Below are 25,544 nucleotides of genomic sequence, written 5' to 3' on the forward strand. Positions count from 1 at the left end.
TTACTGTTCACTGTGTCACAGTATCAATAAAATATATTCTCAGCAGGTAAGATTGTTGTCAGTCTCTTGCAAGTGGTCTTTTACATATTTCAATCTGAAATATTGTTCTGCAGAAAGAGAGACCGATTTGAAGTTACTGTAACAAACATTCTTCCAGGGTGCACTGTCAATATGTGAACTGTCTTCAAACATTGTTTGAAACAATGATGAAGGGACTTTTGACACTGACTAATTCGTTGAAACAATTATTTCATTTTTAAACATTAAACATTAAACATTTTGAATATTTTTGGACCGCTTTTGGAGGTGAAACATAATGTTGTGCTGTATGCAGAAAATGTTTCAGCAAATGCACCAACATTTACTAGAACATTAAAAATGTTGTGAAGAATGGTCCAATTGAGAAAAACTGGAAAATTCTAAATGCTAATACTGAAACATGTGAAAAATGACTGCGATCTCCGGTAATGCGATTAACTCATTATCATGGTAGGCTATTGGTAACTCATTTTGTATAGTGATGGGGCACAGTGGTGCATGCTGCCCAGCACCAGGCAGGTTAGGGTTAGGGTTTGCGCCATGCAATTTAGTTTAACTTATGGACCATCAGGTCCGCTTGCCCTCAGGTCTATATTGGAATGGGTACAAATGTCCTCTGAACCATTTCTGTATGGGTCTTTGTTTAAAAAAAAAATATTTTATGTGTGTCGGATTCGGGTAACAGAGCCATGGGTCCATTACTAAAATGGGGAACTATGTATAAAAAGGGATGCAGTTCCTACATGGATCACCTGATGTGGATGTACATGCACTCATGCCCAGCTGCAAATAATATATCCAGACTCTGATGATGTTGATAGGTCACAGACATCTGGATGTCTTGGCATGCAAAGGATATGCAACCAAATCCAAAACATGACTCTTTTATTTGACATTGTTAATTTGTCTCAAACATTGAAATGGGGGACTGCATATAAAAAGTGCTGTAATTAATACATGGTGAAACCAAAATGTATAAATAATAAAAGCACTGATTCTGTGATTTTTTTGGGTTTCTGTATGCATATTGGTTGAACCATGTAGGACCAAAAGTAATTTGACAAATTAAAACAAGCTGAAATAAAATAATCATATTCAATATTTTGTTGCAATCCTTTACAATCAATGACTGCCTGAAGTCTATGACCCATATACATCACCAGATGCTGGGTATCTTCCTGATGATGCTCACCCAGGCCTCAGCTGTAGCCCTCTTCAGCTTCTGCTTGTTTTGGGGACTATTTTCCTTCAGGCTGGTCTTTAGCAAGTGAAATGCATCCTCAATTGGAATGAGGTCAGGTGATTTACTTGACCAGTCAAGAACATTCCTTTTCACTTGACCACTCAAGAACATTCCTGCTTTGGCTCTGTTTTGGATCATTGTCTTGATCAACACTGTCCAATCAGTTTTGTAGCATTTGCTTGGATCTGAGCAGAAAATATGTTTCTCTATACCTCAGCATTCATCCTGCTGCTGTTGTCAGCATTGCCACCATGACATGTAAGCCACTTCCAGTGGCAGCCATACATGCTCAAGCCATAAAACTACCTCCACCATGTTTGACGGATGAGGTGGTATGCTTTGGATCATGAGCTGTTACTTTTTTTTCTCTCCACACTTTCCTCTTTCCATTACTTTGGTACAAATTGATCTTTGTATCCTCTGTCCATAACACTTGCTTGCCAGTCTGTACGGAAATTAATTTACTATGGTTTTACCATGGTACTTTACGGTAATTATGATTCCTATGCTCCTAACCATGGTATTACCATGGTTTATCTATGGCACTTTATGGTATCTATGCTTATTGCACCCTTATTGATGATGCTAACATTGTTTGTTATGGCTAAAAGAGAGGAACCATTTTTTGTTCATTTATTATCATGGCTTACTATAATCCAAATACAAAGCTCTTTGTTCATTCATTGATAGTCAGGATGTGATCTCCACCAATAAAACATAGTTAACCATAGTCTGCGTACCATGGTAAAACCATGGCTAATTTTCATAAGGGAGGGGTTTGCATCTTGCGGTGAAACCTCAGAGGTTATCTTGGCGTAGTCTTCTCTTAATGGTCCCTCTTGCAAATTAAATATTGATCTCAATGAGGCTACCTGAATAAATAAAGTAAAAATACATTAAATAAATGCTGAGTGATAACAACAGCAGACTCCAAATGCAGATAGCTCTCCTAGGATCAACTCTAGACCCTTTGCTAGCTCTGTTGTGCATAAACTGATGATGAAACTTAACCACTGGTCCAAGTAACATTTGAGAAGCCGATTATCCAATTACTTTGGTCCCCTAAGCTTGAAGCCATACATCCTGTGACGAGAAGCAACTATCACATCAACATCATTTATTTCCAATGGGAGGAGATTTTTCGCATTCCGCAAGGGAGGGGATACCTGCCGATGCCAGGCAAAGAGGCGAAGCGATGAGAAGTGACCAGGGGTTCCCCCACACTCCCCCACGCCCCTGATTGCCTGATTAACAATCAGACAATTAATTCACTAAATAAGACCAATAGGTAAAATGATTAGCCTACCAGTTTTTTTCTGAGAATCTATTACTGTTCTTTACATCATAAACTTGTACAGAATTTTCCTATCCACATTTATAATTAGTGAATTTGATTTGTGAAAATGTCACTTGAAGACTTTAATCTGCAGTTCAAAGATGTTCATAAATTTGTTTGCTATAGCCTGAATCAAACCCGTTGTGTGCCTGAAATCGTTTTGAATAAATGGAGTGGCGTTTTACTGAATTAGCGTACATTCCATAACTTTATGAGAAGGAAACGTTACAAAGTGAGATAGAATTCAGAAAGCTTTGGGATTTTGAGTTCATTTTTTTGCTATCTAAAATTTTAACAAGCTGTTAATCTTTCTTAATTAGGTGTATTATTTACCTTAAACCACATTATGCCAGAAATAGTTTTCTAATTGCATGAATAATACAATTACCATGTTCATATTGTGCTTAGCTTACTGCACCATCTTGCAAACGATTACATCAGAAAAGGTAACAAATAAAAGACTGCGGATAATTAACAGGCCCCTAATTAGGTAGTTGAATATATGATTCATTTGAGTTTTTTTTCCTTAAACGTATCAAAACAATGCAGGTTTGCCTTGTTATCATTTGCTTTGCCTTTGAATTCTTCCTTATCTTCCAAATGGTTGGTTTTAGTGGCCAGGTGTATAGTTTCTTTAATTGTCTTTAATTTGATCATTTTAAAATAATCAACAACTTTTTGTGCTATTTTTCAGCAAAATGTATGAATTGTTTACAATTTACTACGATATGAACATGGGAATTTTATTTTCTATGGTATGTATCTTAACAGCTTGTTCTGGATTGCAGTTGTGGCTGGAACAAAAACCAGGAGTACTCCAGGATCGATTTTGGGAATCACTGCTCTAGGCTACATATTGGTTTTGATTATTCAGCCAATTTGTTTGATTGTGAATCCAGAAATATAAATGAAATGGGTGGCTACTGTTTGTTTTAAGATTTTTTCTTTTTTGCATGCCAGCTGCCTCTACTGACTGTAGGCTAGGCCCATATATTAAATGTTACATATTATATGCATATTATGTATATAATATTTTTACGGATGGCCTAGTAGGCTATACACAATCGCTATAGTCATTGATATTTGATTTTATACATAGCTATGAATTTGATGGGATTTAATTTCGTAAAAGTCATGTTCTGTGCTTTTAGATTGCCAAGTGAAGCTAAAACTCAGCCTCCCATAATGCTTTCATAGTGACAAAATTTCCACAATTGGACCATTCTAATGCCACTGACAGTGTGTTTGTATTAATTTATCACCACAACTCGTGTGATTTAGAAAATGCGACTTAACTGGCCTATCGATGGTGACCTGCAATCAATGTCAATTGGGGGAAAAAACCTCATAGGCACGAATGTATTGCTCCATCCCGTGAGACTGGCCATCCCAGGTTAGATAACATCATCTTTGTTGTAGCATTTAGTACACAAATCTAACCATATGCTCATAACTACAAACATTTAAAAAAATAAAATAAAAGCTGCATAGCGCCAATTTGCAGATGATCTGGAGCCTTGTAATTTTGTGTTTATGTTTGCTTAATTTGCTTATGAAGTTGTTGCCGTCTATGTAAAAACCAGGTGAGTAGTGATTAGCTACTTTAACTAAGTAACAACAAAATCCAGCAAACACCCTGCGGCTGTCCAGGACTGATTTTCTTATAGAACTGCAGGACAGCGTTGGCCATCTCAGAGAGTGATGCAGTTTTAACGCCGAAGGCTGGTCACAAAAAATATTGATTTGATTCAGTTTTTAACAATTCTGCCAAATGACTAAAATGTAATGTAAAATGTATAGTATGTTTATTTAGGACCTTTCATTGAATTTTTAGAATTTGAAATATTTGGCTGTAGCAGGAGGCAGTTTGTTCGCCGAACGGCTGGAAAGTGGTACAAGAATGAGTGTCTGCAGGCAGCAGTGAAGCATGGTGGAGGTTTCTTGCAAGTTTGGGGCTGCATTTCTGCAAATGGAGTTGGTGATTTGGTCAGAATGAATGGTCTCCTCAATGCTGAGAAGTACAGGCAGATACTTATCCATCATGCAATACCATCAGGGAGGCATCTGATTGGCCCCAAATTTATTCTGCAGCAGGACATCGACCCAAAACATACAGTCAATGTCATTAAGAACTATCTTCAGCGTAAAGAAGAACAAGGAGTCCTGGGGGTGATGGTATGGCCCCCACAGAGCCCTGATCTCAACATCATCGAGTCTGTCTGGGATTACACGAAGAGACAGAAGCATTTGAGGCTGCCTAAATCCACAGAAGAACTGTGACAAGTTCTCCAAGCTGTTTGGAACAATCTACTTGCCAAGTTCCTTCAAAAAATGTGTGCATGTATACCAAGAAGAATTGATGCTGTAGTCAAGGCAAAGGGTAGTCACTAAATATTGATTTGATTTAGATTTTTCTTCTGTTCATGCATTTTGTTAATTGATGAAAATAAACTATTAACATTTCTATTTTTGAGGGCATTCTTATTTTACAGAATTTTGCTGCCTAAAACATACATATATAAATATACAGTACCGTGCAGTAGTCTTAGGCACCTGTATAACATTCTGTACAGATAAGATTCTTTCAAAAATAATTCAATGAAAGGTCCTAAATAAACTTACTTTACATTTTACATTACATTTTAGTAATTTGGCAGAATAGTTAAAAAATGAATCAAATCAATATTTTTTGTGACCACCCTTTGGCGTTAACTGCATCACTTCTCTGAGATATAGAACTGCAGGACAGCGTTGGCTAAGACAGTCAGCAGGGAGGTCGTTCCAAGCATGTTGGAGAACTTGCCACAGTTCTTCTGCCGACTTTGGTTGGCTCCTTGCTTCTGATCTCAGACAGCCTTGATCAAATTTTTATGTAAAAGGTAGTAAATTGCTTACAGTAATATGTTACTTTTTAAAAATAAAATACAAAAATGTCTCAAATGTGTTCTTTTATACTAAAACACACACACAAAAAAAAAATATATATATATATATATATATATATATATATATATATATATATATATATATATATAATAAAGTCTAGGGTGCCTAAGACTTCTGCACAGTACTGAATATATTTTTTTTTATGAATGCTTGATTTTGGTTGGTTCTATTGAACCATTTCAATGGAACCAACAGTATTTTTCACATTGCCATTTTGAGTTCATCTAAATTATTACATTGTTTCATTTTTGTGCATTGCCAGTCTGGGGTGCCATTACTTCCAGAGCCTACTGCATACATACAGTCAGCTCCAGAAATATTGCTACCCTTGTTAAAAATGTAGAAAAAAGGTTGCATATCATAAAGAACATAAATAACAATCTATATGTTATGTTCAATTGTATAGGAAAACTATATAATGTTATTTCAGTACATTTCATTTTTTTCAATATGCACGCTAAATATCATTGTTCTACATATTGATGTTTCTATACATTCTTACTATTCAAAATCACGAATGTTTCATTAAAATTTTAAAGATTGATCTTATTAAAGGTGGAGAGGGAGGAGATACAAATTATATAAAGTCATGTTGTTTCTTTCAGACAATTCCTCTACTACTTTACTATTGCTGATGGGCTTGATGGGCATTTCCTTGCTACTACTCACCACTACATTGATCGCCTCTTTCAGGAAGAAGGTGTGTCATCTGTCCGTCTCTTTCTGACACACTGACACACTCTCAAAGATATTCAGTTAATAGACACAAACTCCCGCAAGTGTATACACACATGCCCATTTAGATATGTTTTCATAGACTCATGCACACCTACAAGGTATACACCACAGACACATATGCTAATGTCATATGCTCATGTAAACTGTTCCTCACACACACTCCACAAACACATTGTGATGGATGGGGAGGGCCTCTGCATCATGTGGTGAACAGACAAATATTGAGTCTAAAAAGGATTGGTTTGCTGGTTGGTTGATGTCCATCATAGTGAACCAAACAACGGCAGCAATACACTTTAGTCACTTCCAACTAAAACAGTCATCTCTTCAGGCCATTGCAATCACTTATTTTATCTGTCCTTGTCTCCTTGGTCCTTGACTGACCAGGAAATCGATCAAGGTCAACCATCTGACATCCAAACCTGTTAAATGCTCTATGAGCTAGTGTTATGCTGGGGGGAACAGAGGAACCAGAAGCAGACGGGGGTGCAGAAAAATGGCGATGTAATTACAGCAGGGGCAGACAGAGCAGAGTCGAAAAACATGCCAGGGTCAAAACCAGGAGGTCCGTCCAAAAATGCAGAAGTACAAAATCCAACAAACGAAGAAGAGTCCGGGGAAGCAGGCAGGGGTCAAAACCAGAAGGGCAAGGGCAAGGGCAAGGGCAAGGGCAAGGGCAAGGGCAAGGAAACAAGGAGGCTAGAACTGGGGGACGGAAACAAGGGCTCGGGAACAGAACAGGACAAGACGAACTAGCAGCGTGCAACTGAAAAGGACAGGTATAAATACACGGGAATGAGACAAACTAGGCGGGGCATGGGAGTGAGGGCAGTCTAACAAATAAACATCAGGTGAAACACATGAAAGGGTAATAGGACAATAACAAGGGGGAAAACAAAAACGCGGACTGGATTCACAAAGACACACATGTAAAACAAACGGCTCTGGACTAGAGAGTAGACAATGCATAGATTGAAGACGTAGTGATAGTTAAGAGAGAGGTGTGAACACTTCGCTGAAACAAACGAGTAATAAGGGATAGCATAGGAAGGCGGAGTTATAGAACAGCGCAGAAATGCTAAGAGATGCATTAGTGAGTTAGTAACGTGAATATTTCTAAACTACCCAATAAAAGTGATTGTTAGTTAGTTAGTTAGACAGATAGTAAGTGTATTAATCAGATTAGTACTGTACAAAACCTAGATTAGTAGTGGTTAGTAAGAATAGTGCTTTACAACATTTAACTACCAAGACAAAGTAGGAAGTAAGAAACGCGAGTGAGGAATTAATTGGAAACCTGAAAATACCGTAAACACCTGAATAGTGGGGCACGCAGACAGGGGAGTGACTCGACTGGAAAACATTCAGACACAGACATAACAGGGGAGGACGAGTGCAAAGACAAATGAAAATAAACAGAACCAGACATGAAATATGAAAAATAATAAATTACAAGAATAAATAATACTAAACAATGATACACTAACACACAGAACACAGGAACATAACAGCTAGGAGTCTCACAAAAGATTCTTCAAAGAAACACAAGAAAATTCACAGAAAATGTGTAATATTTTTTTGTAATGTGTTACGTACACAGTGCCATGCATTTGCCCCTTCCTCATTTTGTATTTTTCCACACAGAATGGTTTCAAATCTTTAGACAAAATGTACTTTTGGATTTCTTATCAAACATCCAAATTGCCCCTGTGAAAAAGTAATTGCCCCCTTAATCTTAACTAGTTGCACCACCGTTATCAGCAATAACTACTATTAGTCTTTTGTTGCAGAGGTATTTTAGCCCACTTTTCTTTGAAGAAGTGCTTTTATTCAGATAAAAATGTATTGGTCATTATACATTATAGGTCAGGGAATTCTTGATGTCATCAAGGTTTGGTAATAAATTGAACTCCACCCATTCAATCAATTAGACTTATATAAGTTGATATTGCAATGCAATTGAATTCTCAAATTTTTCTAATGCTTAATACATACCATAATAACACAATTCAGTTTGCAGCCATTCACAGATTTACCTTTACAGTCACTTTAAGTAGTGATGTTTACTGTTATGAAACATAAAGGATCATACAGGTATTTTGAATCAAGCCCATTTACTACAAAGTTTGTGAAAAAATTAGCAAAGCATACAACAGCTTTTTACATTACTGAATTTGTTTTATTTACCTTCCACACAGCCATTGGTTTCCATTAATTTCCTTATTCTTTGAAGATCTACTTCTCGGCTACAGTTGCTTAATAGATAATCCAGTATCCTGAGTGACATCAAAATGATTTTTTTGAGACAAGAAGAAAACAAAAAGACAAAAAAATACAGGATGGAACTTTTAACCAACTGATGGCATTCTCTGCCCTTTGTCAACTTACAACAGAATTTCCCTGTGGTGGAGAGACTGGTATGGTTCAATAAGCAGGGCTTGTTTAACTGGGAGGAAATTAGCTAAGATGTAAGCATTGTATCGTTACCCACCTATTAGTTAGATAACATTTGGTGTTTAGATATTTGAATAGACTAATTATATTAGTCGGACCTGCCCTACCTCCAAGCTTCAGGAAAAGCAGCAATGACGATTCCGACGAAGAAGACACGCTTGTAGGTCCAGCGCTGCCGCCGGGTTATTCGGCGAGGGATCTGTCCAGTTCTTCGGAGGATAGTGATAAGGAAGAGGTGGTGTTCAAAAGAGGAAGACCCAGCACGGGCAGAGAAGAGAGTAGAGATGGACCTATGGACTATGCTGTGGAGGATGATGATGGTTTCTTTGGGCCCGCCCTTCCTCCAGGGTATCAGAAGAAGCAGAGCTCACCTGAAAGGTGTCCAGTGTTGGGCCGAGCCCTGCCCCCAGGGTTCCGGAGACCAGCAGAAGATGATGATGATGATGATGATGACAGAGACAGTGAAGGCTTCCCTGGACCAGCACTGCCTCCTGGCTACAGAGCAGAGGCTTCCAGCAATGATGATGACATCCTAGGGCCCCTACCATCCAAAGGGGGTGTCCAGAACACCATTGCCATGGATTTTGAACGGAGGGCACAGAAGATGAAAGAGAAACTCATCTCTGGTGATGATGGCCCAGTAGAGTTGGCTCGGGAGACCTGGATGACCGAACTGCCCCCTGAGCTCCAGCACATCGGCCTGGGTGCCCGAACCTTCAAGAAGAGGTCCGGCCCGGAGAACAAGAACCGCTCCATCTGGACCGACACTCCTGCAGACCGCCAGGGAAAGGCCCAGCAGCGTTTGGAGGGGAAGCAGGGTGGAGAGGAGGAGGAGGAGAAGAAGAAGAAGAAGGAGGAGGAGCTTCCGCACATTTCCCAGAAAGACCTGCAGATGGCGGAGAAGGTGTCCAAGTACAATGATATGAAGCGTGGCGAGTCGCTCATCAGCATGCACAGCAAGAAGATGAAGAAGCGGGCGGAGGCCGAGGAGAAGCCGGCGGAACAGTAGCCCTTCGACAGGGACAACGACCTGCAGGTCAACTGCTTCGACGAGGCGCAGAAGAAGTCTCTGCTCAAGACGTCCCAGGAGCTCAACACGCGCTTCTCCCACAGCAAGGAGCGCATGTTCCTGTAGGGACGGGGAAAAGACGCCGGTCAGCGCTTCACCACACTGGTTCTGTACAATGGAGCCCAGGTCTGTTATACCAGGAGAAGATATACAGGGATCGCCATTGGGCCCATTAAGCCCTTATAAATCACCCTATAAGGACTGCTTATGTTCTGTGTCTGTCCTCTCCAGCCACAGCCTTTATACATTTTTACAACACCCCTTTTTCTGTCTTTTTCTGCGTTTCAGGCAAAAACTGACACCAGCAGTAAAGATGCAGCCAATAACTTATTTCCAGTAAACCGATAACTAAGAACAATTGACATCCCTTTTTGATTTCAATATTTTCGCCAGAATGTCTCAGTGCTTCTTTGTAACCGTAGCCAAAACCGTGCAGGATATAATAAGATTGATTTCACAACATTTGAAAAGAGGGTAAATTTACAATAAATAGAGTAACACTAGGCTCGTAGAAACATCTTGCAATCGAAGCATCATAAACATAGTACATTTTCTCTATCCAATACCATCATAAATAATTCCCCACAGCCTAAAACATTATATTCGGGAGGCAAACTTTCATCGCCGGGAAAAAATAAAAAAATGAAATCAAATAGGCCTCCAAGACTGGATAATTTTTCCAAACTGTTGCTGAATTTCCGCCATCTTGTTAAATTGACTGGAGCTTTGCAAAATGACATGCCAAAATAAGCATTTGCTTTCAGGAGAAAGGGCCATTCGGCATTTGCCCGGTGGCTGTTTGTTGCACATGTGAATGAACGGCGCACATTTTCTGAGTTTTGTGATGTGTTTAATTCTGTCTGACAGCCGTCCAGTGCTTTGGTCTGTAAAACAGTGTCCGATATTGCAGTCTTTCTCAACCCAGTGTGAGCTGTAAGACTGATGTTCTTGCGTGTTCATTAATCGCACATAAATGCCAACATTGTCAATTTGTCAAGGACACTTTAATGTGTGTCATTACAGTCTCCTACGTGTCTGGTTCTGTTGGAGGAAAAACAGCAGTTAGAGATTGCTTCAGTTAGTTGTAGCAACTGACTAAATGTGGTGTAGCTGAGTAAGTGCAAGTGTGGTTGACTGTGCGGGTGTGGTTGAGGTAATGTGATGTCTAACTCTGTTCCCTGTCAGCACAGGATTGGAAGCACTGGTGCAGGCTGACATTTTCAGTGTGAGGTCTTTCACCAGAATTTCACTGAAAACAGCACGTCTCATTATTCAAATGTTTATTTGATATTTTTACTCTGTATGTCGCCCTCCTTGTAGGCCGTAGCATAGTGGTTAAGGTACATGACTGGGACCCGCAAGGTTGGTGGTTTGATCCCCATTGTAGCCACAATAAGATGTGCACAGCCCTTGAGCAAGGCCCTTAACCCAGGCCCTTAACCCTGCATTGCTCCAGGGCCTCCATTGTCTCCTGCTAAGTCGAATCGACTGTACGTCGCTCTGGATAAGAGCGTCTGCCAAATGCCATTAATGTAAAAATATTAATTGAATAGTATCAAATCTTAGCAAGGAAATTTCATAGTTGCATTGCCTGCTAGGCTATTTTGAGCAAGGGTGCCGTAAAATATTTAGCTCAATTGTTAGCCTTTTGCATAACATATTAGTCTGAGGGAAAACAGTTTCAGGCAAAACCAGAATATCGGGGTTCCATTCTAAAATCAAAATATTCCAATGATCACATTTCTGATGCTGCGGCAAGCGTATGACATTCAGGTGAAGTATCCTGAAGTCTTCTCTGGTCTTAAAACAATGTGGACTATTTAGACCAGGGGTCGGCAACCCTGGTCCTGGAGAGCCGCAGGGTGTGCTGGCTTTCGTCTCCACCTTAAAATAAGCAAGCGTCTCAGACCCAAGAAACCAGGTGAGGTGAGTTAACTGTGTAATCAACGGCTTTCATTGATCAATTAATGCCAAGCAACAACGAAAGCCAGCACACCCTGTGGCTCTCCAGGACCAGGGTTGCCGACCCCTGATTTAGACTATTTTTACTGTTTAGAAATTGAAGTGGGCTCAATCAGTGGGGGAAGAATTGGGATTGGGACATTGGGATTATGGAAGGCAGGACAGGAACATGGAAATAAAACATTTGTGTTACAGAATGAATTTCTGTCAGAGATTAAAACAGTAATATTAAACGTATTGTACAAGTAAACGAACACATAATTGTCATAATTACATGCCTACAGTCAATCAGACTGTGGGTTTATGTCAAAACGTCTCAAGCTAGATTTCCACCAGTCTACATGTCTAGATTCTGGCTTTTGCTCACTGGGATACTTTGTTAATTAGACTGTGCGGTAGCATTTGCCATCATTTTGTGAGTTTCGGTTCTGGTTCCTGTATGCAATATACTCACTTTATTAGGTACACCTGTACACCAGCTTGTAAATGCTAACATTTAATCGCCATAGTATTAGCAGTAGTAGCAATAGTCCACTACAAAACACTACTATTAACTGAAAGTTTTGTTGATTATTATTTTGTCCGCCTACTCCTTGCAGTTTTCAAGATCTCGATTAATGCATTAAATGTATTTACAAACACAGAACAAAAATGGTTACAATAACAGGGAGAGCTAGGTGAGAGATGTGTGTGTGGGTGTACAGGAATGGGCAGTAGGGCATGTAGGCACATGTTTCCTTTCTCTGAACAAAGGAAGAAAAGGGTAAAGGTAGTGTTAGTGGGCCTGTCAGCGTGGTGGAATTAACCTAACTATATTACAAGTATCATTCCTCAGAGAGGGAAGCGATAGAAGTAACTACTAGGCCATTCACAAACTAGACCAAGATGGTTAGTTAGAGCTCTCAGTGGGAGAGTTGGTTAGCTGCGAGGGGAGAGAGACTACGTGTGTAGGTTAATGCTATACACACACAAATGACTGCAAACCTGTTCATGTAAACATAGAGCTAACATAATGCATTCACTTGATAAAAACAAAGACAAATGGAAACAAATAGTCTCCAGAATGGCTGTGGGTAGGGAGCTGGGAATCCTGTGGATGTCTTCAGTTGGGATACTCGCAAAGCTGGGGTCTTTAGCGTGTGCTAATTAGTTCTATAAATGTTACCACTAGGTAAGCTTTACCACAAGGAAATGGTGTCCTAGGTTTTATACTATAGGTAGGTTTTATTGCTTCTGGTGCTACATTATTGAGTTACAGTAACTAGATGTTATGCTGTAAATGTCAAGGAAGTTCCTTGTGGAATGCTAAGAAATGTGGTCCAGTGTTAACCAAAAAAGTAACAAAAAGTAACCATCCTGTCATGATGGTCAAGCGTCCCTAGGCAAAGCATGCAAAATAATTCCCGATGTTGTATGTGCAGTTCACCCTATTGAGTTGTGTTACATATTTGCCAGTGGAAGGCAACAACATATGTGACCTGCTCTATCAAAATCAGTTGTATTGACCTCAAAATATATTTTGAGTTTTTGAAACTGTCCGAAAGAGCTTTCTAACTATACCAAACTCACCTGCACTCTCCACTCACCAAGCACTTTATTAGGTATTTATTAGACTTTTTTAGACTGCAATGCAGCAGTAAGAACCAGGTAGCACTATGGCTTTAGCATGCAGAATGAGCCAAGCAGCAGGGTAGCTTTTGCATGATTTCTAGAGCAGTGTGAAATGAGCAAGGGCCTGAACAGGTCAGGCTCTGGTTTATATAGCCCCTCATATTAGACATAAGGATCATGTGAGGGGGCACCACTTCTCGAGTTGTCTGCCCGAACTAGCTTTGCAGGCTTTGCATTATGCATTATTCCTGTTGATTGGGTCACAAACCTCCTCCAGATGGACAACTTTTTAAGCACTGAAAACCTAAGGACTAATTTATCTTATAAAAGCTGCAGCCTGCGCGATTTGCAAATTTAATTTTAACACGATTTTAAATCCCGATTTCAGTGTGAAATAGATTAATTGTTCAGCCCGACTATCTACATCCAACTGTATTGATGAATCTCTAACCGTTGCTGACAACAGTAGCCTGCTATAGTTGCACAGAAGTTTTGCCATGGTTGCGGGTTTGCAATTGCTTTTAAAAAAACAACTTGGCTACCTTTTCTGCTGGTCTATTTTCTTGAGAGATCCCCCTTTTTTAAGGCATTTTAATTTGCTTCACTCATCTTTGCTATTTTCTTCATGACTAGCTGTCGCTGATGTTCAAACTTCACCACTAAAACTAGCTACAGTAAGCTAAATAATTCTGCATCATCAAAAAAAAAATAGACACTTGCTATGTTTGCATATTATCAGAAATATACTGCTTTCGAAAAGAAACTAGGCTACCACAGATAACTTCATTAAATGTGTTTACAATATCAGCATTCTCTGCACGTTTGACATATTTGGAGACTATTTTAAATAAAATTTCAAAAACGTGAGCAATCCTGAAGCAGATATGGGTGTCGAATTGATATGACATGGGCTTAGCCTACATTTGGCAATAATGGCATCGCTACTGAATTTGGAGTTTTCTCAATCATTTGTATGGAATTCATGGCTCTAGGTGGCAGGGAAACTCTCTAACATGTGGAGGGGGACACACATTCACTCGCCTTGATTTCATAGCCTAGGTTCCTCCTCCGCATATGTGGGGCAGAGAGGAATACACGGCTTGATACCAAGAGTATCATTCTTGAGCATTTATTTCACATTATATTTCGCATTCTCAATCCTGATAATTAATTGCATAATAATTGTGCCCAATAGCCAGGGCCTAGGCACACTCCTGTCACTAGGTAACATGAGACTGTGGGGGGAAAAAAAGCATAACTGTGTTTTTAACTATTCATAAAGTTCAGTTCATTCAATGAAGAACTATACATACAAAGACAGCTGAAATGTAAATGTTTGGACCCAACAATAAATAATTGATGTGTAATCATTGTGGTTATCACAGACGCACATAAAGACAGACTGGTGTACTGCCAAATTCTGTTTTTCTAGCACCGAGCAGTACTAATTAATTTATCCTCATTCATTACCTAAAATTAATGCTGGGTAGGTCATACACAGAGATTAAAGCCCATGTCTACACTGAGCTTTAAAGGGCTAGCAACAAAATCAACATGTGATCTGCACCTGTTCAGATAGACCAAGAGGAACAGAAGGTGGGGTTTCCACTTTTTCAGAGATTGCGACACACCAGACAAACTCAGTAAAGCATAGAAAAGTATTTGAATACTAAACAATTACATATTTCACTCAGGTCTGGTCCACATGGAAGTGGCCAAAATCTGACATGAAAAGATCAGATTCTTGTGGTCAACAGCTCAGAAACCCCTAGTATAGCATCGTCACTATCCTAATAAACAAAGTATGAAATTTTGGTCATCAAAAGGTTGTCAAAACATTTACATAATTTCTCTTTTCAGAAGCCCCAGTATGAAAGCCAGCTTAGGATCGTGCAGATGATCGACAATGACTACGTTTACATCGATTTTAAACAGTTCCAGTATGACCAGCGTTGGGAATTTCCTCGTGAGAACCTGGAGCTGGGTAGGAGAGATGAGTGACGTGTGCCAGAAGAGATGAGTGAATGGATAGAGGGGTGACTGGATGGAGGGATGGATGGATGGATGGAGAGAGAGTAGGATCGGCTTTGGAGAGGGGAGTGAATAGACAGATTAGTAAATGGGATGAGTGAGTGCTGAAGAGAAGGGTGAAATAAGAGTTGGGTGAATTGGGTATGGGGTTCTCTGGGTCCCAGAATTAACCCTTGCTGTGGCCCTCAGGGAAGGAGCTTGGGTCAGGAGCTTTCGGCATGGTGGTGGAGGCCACAGCCTATGGGATCTGCAAACCAGGAGTCTCCGAACAGGTGGCGGTGAAGATGCTGAAAGGTATAAAATAACAATCTGCCTCTCAATTCCACTCAAGCAGCTATCAATCAGGTTTCCCCACTCCACTTGCATTCAAATCCTAGGACTGTAAATCACTCAGATTAAGTATTTTGCAATATACAGTGCAGTCTTATTTGGACAGTGGTAAGATTTCTGTTCTTCTATATACATTATGCTCCAGAATTATTGGCACCCTTAATAAAAATGGATGAAGACTGTGGCATAAAATATAGAACATGGATAATGATACAAATTTTATGTTCAAACATAAGGAAAAACTATATACTTTTATTTCATTTACATTTACTCTCATGTTTCAATGTTTTTAATGTAGTAATCGCATTTCTTCTGAAAACCACAGGTGTCAAATTTGTTGGTACCCCTAACAATGATTGTAAATAAAATCAAACAAACTGAAATTGTCAATACGATTTTACTTAATATAGTTAATCTCAGTCTAAACTACATTGAGTCATAACTTCCTGTTTAACTGGAGTATAAAAACAAGGTAACAAGCAAGCAAAATCCCTTTGTCAATCATAAGCAAGGGAAAAGACAAAGAACTGTCCATTCAGAAGACAGAAGTCTGGTAATGGCTAAAAGTAAATAAATGGTTAAACATAGTATACTACACTTCTGTACTAATGAATAAAAAACAAATAATGTTAAAACAAGCCAGAAAGCAATGTTTTAAATCTGTGTATTGAATAGCGTGATTCGACCACCATGATTAGCCTTGTGCATTCCATAGATTATAATGGCACTTACAATGTATATATTGTATTGTTGTACTTGGGGTATTCTAGCAGCCAACCGTGGTATGCTAGTTGGTAGGTTGATGTATTCTTCAAGGGTTCAAATTGTATCTCTATGGTAACGTTAGGACTCGGAACCGTACTTTCCTCTAGGGTCCTCATCGAACTTGCCCCTGTGTTCGATTTGCACTTCGTTGTACGTCGCTCTGGATAAGAGTGTCTGCTAAATGCCTGTAATGTAATGTAATGCGTGTGTTAAAGGCAATTTTGATAAAATGGTTATGAGAAAAGCCATGCGGTAAGTTTAGCAAAGTTTTAGGAAGAAATCATATCGATATACCCCTTATAATAATGGAGTTTAAAACAAGCTTAAAGACTGTTTTAAAAAGGACTATATTATGTTTATGAAGGCTAACAAGCAGATAGACAAATGTTTTAAACTGGACTTTGAAACAAACAAGCAAGTGTGTGGAAGGGAGGAGACAACCCACTAGCAAGTCCCTGCCAAAAAATTGTACCACTCTGGCTTGACTAGATGTCAAGATGTCGACTCTCACAGCACCCAAAGCTCCAAAGAAAACCGCTACAACCCTGCGCAGAGTACGGCGATGTATACACCATCAGGAGTGGCGTTTGGAACCAGGCTTTCGGTGTGACTATTATTTCATCATTAACAAAGGATACACAACTAGATTAAACTTTTTGGGCTGTGCTGTGAACCACCCAAGCCAGAGGCGCCATTTCTGTTTATGCAATCCTGAGCTCTACTCTACTTCATGCAACACTTTGCAAACTCACCAGAAAACTGAAGCAGCCGTGTGTGGCTGTCAGTCCTAATAGCCTAATAGCTCTCAGTGTGCTGGGTCTTAAACCAGCACTGGGCCGAATTTAGGGAGGTATCGATGTCTTCGCTTCGGATCTCAAGGAGGAACCTCACATCAGAGAGAAGCTGCAGGAGATGAGACGGACCGCCGAGGGGCCTGTCGGTGAGAAAATTATTTGTGATGTCAAGAGAGAAATCTGGGACAGTGATGGTGCTCTCCAGTCAGAACCAGATGCCGACACCCTGAGGTGGAGTGTACAGGGGGGCCAATGTGTCATGTTATATCCACCTATGATTTTATATTCAGAGGAGAGTTGATGTACTTGTACAATGGTTTGAAAATAAAAGCTTACAGTGTATTCATTATTCCAAATGTTTTGAAGGATGTATGCTGAGAAGTATGAAAGCTGTTTACTATACACCAAAGGTGTATAGTAAGGTTCTATTTTCTAAATAGTTTAACACATTTAGGTGTCAATACCAGGAAATCAAAGCTGAAATTCTGAACTCTTATCTTGTGTGCATCTTTTTATCTCAACCCCAAATGTATTCAGTGTATTGCAAAAACAAAGGAATTGGCCTTGCTGTTCCAATACTTTTGGATGGGAGTATATGTGGACATACCACCATTGTTTCAGACACAGGTCCTCTTGAGTTTTTCACAGCTGGAAATAGGGAAGATTACATTTACCTAAGCAATACACTTTTACAGCTTCGATGTAAAATCATAAGAGCCCATGGAAGCCCCATTGGACAAGCTACTGATGTTCACATTATTAATTACCCCTTGTCTCACTCACGCAATTCTTCCTTTGTATATACCGGCTAAAAACTATGATGTCAGCAATCACCATCAGCCATCGGATGCTGAGAGAACAAATCCATTGTCATTAATGACAGCGGCTCCACTGTAACATTTGATGGCAGTGTCAAAGTTAGAGAATCGGCTAGCTAGCTAGCTAAAATAGCTGGTTATAACTGAACCAGAACCATTGTTGCTTAATCTAATGAGTGAAAACATCATAGCTGTCGACATCCAATTTAAAATGATCAGGCAAAACACAGCAGTAGGCTGTCAGATTTATTGATGATGTTGATGGCTGCAATGGAGCCGGTAGAATGTCAAAATGTCATAGCTGTCCTCATATCCCACAGGCTAGCCAAGGTAGGCTTTGTGATATCTGTATGCTAACGCTACCATATTTTCGTTGGCCGCCCATAAACCAGTCTCTGTCTTCAAGGGTGGAGTTTGAACGCCGGTTACCTTCTGGGTAACACAAGCTGGAGATTCAAGCCAAACAAGTCCAGTGATGTCAGATGTGCCCCATATTTAGGAAATGGCTACGTTGATGGTTATTTTAAAAATACCTATACACATAATTTAAGCATTTAATCCAAATAAGCTCAACTGAAAAAAGTGTGACAGTGCTCCTTTAATCCTCACAAGCCCACGTCCCCTTTTGCCCATTTTTATCAATCGGGCTTGTCCCCGGTTGAACTTCCAAAGCCTTAATTATCTCTCATCTAATATTATTACGTTAAATTCTAAGATAAATATAGGCAAATGTATTATCGGGAGCTAGCAAAATGGAAACATGAGTTTGTTTGAAATGCGTTATGACCAAGCAGTAGTACAGTAGTACAGTAGGCTACTACGACATTCGCTATTGCAGAATCCTGGGACATTGCCTACCTGGCTAATGCCCACAAAATAAAAACCTGTATATGTAGAATTTACAGTAAAGCAACGGGTCCAATAGACTTCCAAGTGATTAATGTCTGGGCGGCTGTGTTGACAATGGTGAATTGCGACCATTTCTTTCTGTTACTTAAATTTACAGATAGGCTTCTACAGAATATACGTATATGACGGAAAACCGCAGTGGAGACAGAAAACTTTAATCCAAAAAAAGCATTTTTTTTTTTTTGCAAAAGGGAAGGGGCAGAAAGGGAGAGAACTGGGGTGGTTCAAGGTTTTTTTTACTGGGGTGGCCAAGGGGGTCAACGGGTTCCAAGCATTGTTCGGAGGAACAACTTCATTTGATTAAAACTTTGATTGGAGAGGGAAAATGTATAAAGAAGTGCAGCAAATTATAGGATGCTCAGCTAAAATGATCTCAAATGCTTTAAAATGGCAACAAAAACCCGAAACAAGCGGAAGAAAATGAGCAACTACTGTTAAAACGGATCGAAGAATAGTCAGAGTGGCAAAGATTCAGCCATTCATTAGCTCCAGAAAGATCAAAGATGATCTACAATTACCTGTAAGTGCGGTTACAAGCAGAAGACGTTTTATCAACGCTAAGCTATCAGCAAGAAGCCCCCGTAAAGCGCCATTGTTGAAAAAAGAGCATGTGCAGAATCGGTTAAAGGAACACATCGATTGGCCAAAAGAGAAATGGCGTAACATTCTGTGGACTGAGTAAAATTGTTCTTTTTGGGTCTAGTAGTCGTTGACAGTATGTCCGAAGACCCCCAGGTACTGAATTCAAGCCACAGTACACTCTGAAGACAGTGAAGCATGGTGACGCAAAAATCATGGTATGGGGATGTTTTTCATACTACGGTGTTGGGTTCGTATATCAGGGATCAGTTTGAATACATCAAAATACTTGAAGAGATTATGTTGCCATATGCCGAAGAGGAAATGCCCCTGAAATCGGTGTTTCAACAAGCCAACGACCCCAAACATACAAGTAAGCAACCAAAATACTTGAAGAGATTATGTTGTCATATGCCAAAGAGGAAATGCCCCTGAAATCAGTGTTTCAACAAGACAACAACCCCATACACACAAGTAAGCCAAAAGGATTGAGGTAATGGAGTGGCCAACTCAATCCCCTGACCTTAACCCCATTGAAAACTTGTGGGGTGACATTAAAAATGCAGTTTCTGAAGCAAAACCCAAAAATTCACAGGAACTGTGGAATTTTCCAGAAGTTGGTTGACTCGATGCCACCGAGATGTGTAGCAGTTATCAAAAACAATGGTTATGCAACTAGATATTAGTTAAGTAATTTAAAGTGAAGTTAAATCTTGAAAAATGTCTTCAGTTTATACAGTTTGAAGAGAGTTTGAAGAATGTCGACACTGTGATTTTTTTGAACAGATTCATATTACTTTTGTTTGCTTCCTGTAAAATAATTACACTTGTAAGTCGCTTTGGATTAAAAGCGTCTGCCAAATGACAAAAATGTAAAATGTAAATGATGCAGACTTGATGAAATTTGCTAATGCTTTGATTTGGAATTGAATGTGTAATGTTTCCACTACATTTGAAATATTGAACTAAAAGCTATAAAAAGAAATTGCACTTCATTCACTTTTTTTAACGCACTGCTATTTAACTGTAGAGCAACATAATACCAATATTTCCAGGCTTGTTTCAGTATGAGAAGAAGAATAACATGAAGTGACTGGATAAATTGTTACGTACAGTACTGAGGATCCAAAAGCAGACCAGAGGATAATTCAAAAACATTGTGTTTATTCAGTCCAATAAACACAGTTCACAGCCAAGAGATCAAGTGACAACAGCCAAAACAAAAAGCAAAGAAATGTTGAAAAAAACCAGCAGGGGTCGGTAAACAAGAAATCAGAAGGCAAAGGTACAAAAAGGGCTAAAGTCGAAGTCGTAGCAAATAATAAAAACCAAATAATCAGAAGGGCAGACTAAACAAGAGGGCAAGGCAAACTCGAAAAACAAGGCAAATGGTTGTCGTAATGAATCTCGTAAAACAGGCGTACAGGTATCTCGGCTCTGAGTCACGATCAACGTTCTGACAATGAAGTTGTGAAGATAGTGATGTCCTAATTTATCACTAAAGGCAGGTACATTCGGCCTCTTTTAGTATCATATCCATCACTAATTTCTTGAAGGACTCGATCGGGGTAAGGCAAACTAACTTCAATATATCCTGACATTTATTCCACATATAAGGTATTGCCCAGAATTGAGATCTGATATGACGACTTGTGGTTTTGATGGACAGAAGCCCGGTCAGGTAAAGAGGACATTTGCCTAGCAAGGCTTTATAAATAAATAGAATGCTATTTTGCTTCCTTCTATAATGAAGAAAATACCATCCTACTGAACTATATAAAGCACAGTGATGTGTTCGGAAACCATCTCCTGTAGTGAAGCGCAATGTGCTATGATAAATTGCGTCCAAGGGCCGTAAAGTACTGTTAGAGGCATGCCTGTACAGGACATCTCTGTAGTCAAATAAGGGTAAGATTGTCACGTGCATAATCCTCTTCCTGTTACCCAATGAAAAACAGGATCTATTTCTGTAAAGAAACCTGATTTTGGTCTTAATTTTTGGGGATAAAGAGAAATCCTGATCCAGCCAGATACCTAAATATTTGTAGTACTGATCTGAGCACCAGTCAATGAGGATATGGCAGTATTTGGCATAGTTGTATTCCCTGTAGAAATGATCATGTACTTCGTTTTTTCAGTATTCAACAAGTTTAAGACCAACTAAAGCATGCTGTATAACATTAAAAGCTGATTGTAAGTAAGTAAGTAAGGGCCTGGGTGCCCGTTGGTGCTGAGGAGTAAAGCACTGTGTCATCAGCATAAAAATGAGCCTTACAATTTGCTATCTTGCTAGCAATATCATTTATATAGACTGTAAATAAAATTGGTCCAAGTATGGATCCTTGGGGTACTCCTTTCTCTACTTAAAAAAATCCATGGTGTAAACCATTTAATAAACTTTAAAAAATGTCATGCTTTTCAGTAAACAGAAAAAGACGGCAGTCAAATTCATGTAAAATGTCTTTGTTTTAATAAAATAATTTTATTTCATTGCAACGGATCCTTTATACTATTGACATACTATCCATGTCAAATGGTCTAAAATGGGTGGAAAAAACAGGCTGAGGTATTTCATAGTCTTCTAGACTGGGGTCTGGTTCACGAGCCTTTGGCCGAAGTGCTATAGATGCGGTAGGTAATTTCTTGTACAAACTTATTTTGGTTTGGTATGACAGAAAGAGGCAGATGAATTATAGCTAATGCCTCAATAAATGTTTGCCACCTGAGGGGTCTTTTATCATCAGCAGTCTTATTGCTGTAATATCTGTAATCAAATCATCAATGTGTGAACCCTCAATCCCACAATCGTTCCAAGTTGCAATATCATGATGCTTGGTATTTTGTCTATCATTTATATGCCGTTTCTCTTTGGCTCCCCAAGTTTCATCGGCCTCCTTAAAGTTAGTGTGTTGGTTTCACTGACCCTGTTTCACAAAAGCCAAAAACCTTTGAAGAGCTGCCATGAACAGTTTAGTCTTATTGTATCAGTTATTAATAATATACCGCATATGGTTCCATCCAGTTCATTTTCAACAGTCTGATGGGCTCTGGCATCAATGAAAGTTTGCGTAGTTTGTCATTTAATTAGAGGGACAAGAAACATCTTTTGCACATGCTCCACGGTGCAAACAAACTGGTAAGATACTGTATTACTACACTCAGTACAGGTAGAATAAATCTGCTTGTTTGATTATTACTTTTAATTTATTCGGCAAGCAATTTATTACCTCCATTTTGTTTCTTTAATTTCTTCAGTTATAGATATCTCATATTAATATATGCATATTATCGTGTAAAACATTGAGAGCTATTTCAGAGATTGTGTTTATAAATTCTGAAAAAGCAGATCTTAAAATGTACCGTCTTTGCTGAGCATTGCTTTGAAAAAAAAGAGGTCAGTGTCTTTTCATAAAGGCTAACATATTCAGACTATAGGTAAATTTTTCACATAAACCACCGGCCACTCTGGCGAAAGCAAACTTCTGAGATACTCTTCTGGGGCCTCATTTATAAACGTTGCGTAGGCACAAAAGAATGCGTAAGGCACTTTCTAAGCAAACTTTGGCATTTATAAAAAACGAACTTGACCGGAAAATGTGCGGTCCTCCACAGAAACTCTGACCCATGCGTACGCACATTAACTGGAGAAATGAGAAACTGTGCCTTTAATGCTCGTGACGTAAGACCAGGAAAACGGGAAGTGAAACAGGATGTAAAAAGGTATAAAGATTTGCCGGGAGTTGTGGCTGGGTATGGCTGCTGTAAGGACGTGCTTCGTCCCTGTTATACTTATTAAAGTGTTGTATTGTTGAATCTCGCTATACGGGTTCTCTCCCTTCCTAAGTGCAACACAACATTTGGCGACGAGAGAAGTCGAAAATGATACACAACAGATACCACTGTGTAAAATAAATCGAAATTGATTGTTGTTGATTGTACTCTTAAAGGGTTCTGATTTTCTGCATGTTTACACTAGGACTCGGAACTATACTGTCCTCTCAGGTCCTCTTTGCACTTGTTCTTGTGTTTAATTTGCACTTTGTTGTACGTCGCCCTGGTTAAGATGCCATGCAATGCCATGCAATGTAATGTAATGTAATGTAATGTAATGAAATATTACCTCTCACGTATCATATACGAAGAGTTAATTTGCAAAAATGGATAAAAGCCTCTCACAACGAATAAACAAACAGCTGTTTGATTGATGCTCCCTGGAGTGCCCAAAAAATATGATTTAGGATGATAAATATAAACGGAGATGTTGTTGTAAAATAATCCCTCAAATATGTAGACGAATTGTTAAACAATACTTCATGTTATTAAATGTATTCTCATAAATAATATGGTGAACAGTCGGACAAATTGCGCTGCACTGATGCCGTTTACAATGCGTCAGTCAGCAGATACGAGCAAAGTTTCATATATTGTTATCATATTCATATATTACATACATTATTACATAAATACATTATTATTATTATTATTATTATTATTATCATCGTCATCATCACATTCGTTGTGCAGAACTGTTCGTCATTTACAATCAATCAGGGTAATTCCCACACCTGTAGCTTTTCAGAGGCAATCAAATGGCTGAAATCCCTTTTCTTGGCCTTCTTTTCAGCGTTTGCCATTGTCGTCTTCGTGAAATGCATATTCATTAGGGGTGTTTCACTGCCTATTTATAGGCAACTGTGGGCGGGACATGAAGCTGGCAAAGTTGCGCCACATTTCGAGTTGATTGTGATTTATAAAGGAAAACTGGCGTGGGACGTGCGTATGCACTGTTTTATAAATCAGAATATTTTTTTGCGTACGCACGTCCTAGGTTTCATGCTTACGCAACCTTTTGACGTAAATCCTAAGCACAGTTTTATAAATGAGGCCCCTGGTGTCTGAGCTTTTAAATCCACTAACAGATCGTTTTCTGGTCGCATCTTCAAAGATTAAAGGAAAAAATTTGAATGCATGGGGTACATTTGCCATGCCAAAACATGAACTTGCATTTTGTCTTGAGTATTTTTAAATGAAGCAATAGAAGCAGGCAAGTTGAATATGAACAATCGATGTCTGTATTCAATGAAATAGCAATCACTGGTTTAACTCACTCTACATTTTACATTTTAGTTATTTGGCAGACGCTTTTAATCCAAAGCGACTTACAAGTGCATAGGTTCTACCATAAGTCAAAGCATCACATCCAGAAACTAGCAAAATACACATGAAATGCTGTTCTAAACGAAGTTGTCATCAGAAGTGAATTATTTTATTTATTTATTTTTTTTGGGGGGGGGGTCAGACAAGGATAGGGATATCAGAAAGGAGGGGCAGGGGAAATCAGGAGGGAGGACTAAGGTAGAGTTTGAAAAGGTGGGTTTTGAGTCTGCGTCGAAATAGGGGGAGGGATTCTGCTGTTCTGACAGTGGTAGGCAAGTCATTCCACCACTGAGGAACCAGAACGGAAAACAGGCGTGAACGTGCAGCTCGACCACCAGGTGCACGTAGAGAGGGATTATAAACAAAACAGTTGAATTATGTTCTTTATTGTAATGACCATAGACCTGCTCGTTGAGTGCATGATCTAGCATTCTAGCATTTGGCTGGAGTGAATATAATTATCAGATTTTCCATCAGCATTTTAGCCTACAATATAACGCTAAGATGATCCAGAACATCATTATTTATGAAATGACAGTTATTGCACAGAATGAAGTTATGCATATTTCTAGTTTCCTGTATCTCTAGATAGCTTTGGAGGAGTTTGTGGACTGTTCGTAGTGGTTAAGGTAAATGACTGGGACACGCAAGGTCAGTGGTTCTAATCCCGGTGTAGCCACAATAAGATCCGCACAGCCGTTAGGCCCTTGAGCAAGGCCCTTAACCCTGCATTGCTCCAGGAGAGGATTGTCTCCTGCTGAGT

General features: G+C 39.3%; 1 protein-coding gene and 1 pseudogene across 5 annotated transcripts in view; both read left to right on the top strand.

The window, feature by feature from the left end:
* flt3 (fms related receptor tyrosine kinase 3) overlaps nucleotides 1–25,544 on the top strand; it is a 146,635-nt gene that overhangs the window by 74,370 nt on the left and 46,721 nt on the right. For all 5 annotated transcript variants that reach the window (XM_061240732.1, XM_061240733.1, XM_061240734.1 and 2 more), the window contains 3 exons: nucleotides 6,170–6,264; nucleotides 15,259–15,382; nucleotides 15,619–15,723. In XM_061240732.1, the coding sequence (XP_061096716.1) occupies nucleotides 6,170–6,264; nucleotides 15,259–15,382; nucleotides 15,619–15,723 (324 nt within the window). The remainder of the gene's footprint in view (nucleotides 1–6,169; nucleotides 6,265–15,258; nucleotides 15,383–15,618; nucleotides 15,724–25,544) is intronic.
* LOC133125933 (GPALPP motifs-containing protein 1-like) lies at nucleotides 6,846–9,891 on the top strand (annotated as a pseudogene).

Source organism: Conger conger, chromosome 4, assembly GCF_963514075.1.
Source record: "Conger conger chromosome 4, fConCon1.1, whole genome shotgun sequence".
In the NCBI taxonomy this organism is placed as follows: Eukaryota; Metazoa; Chordata; class Actinopteri; order Anguilliformes; family Congridae; genus Conger; species Conger conger.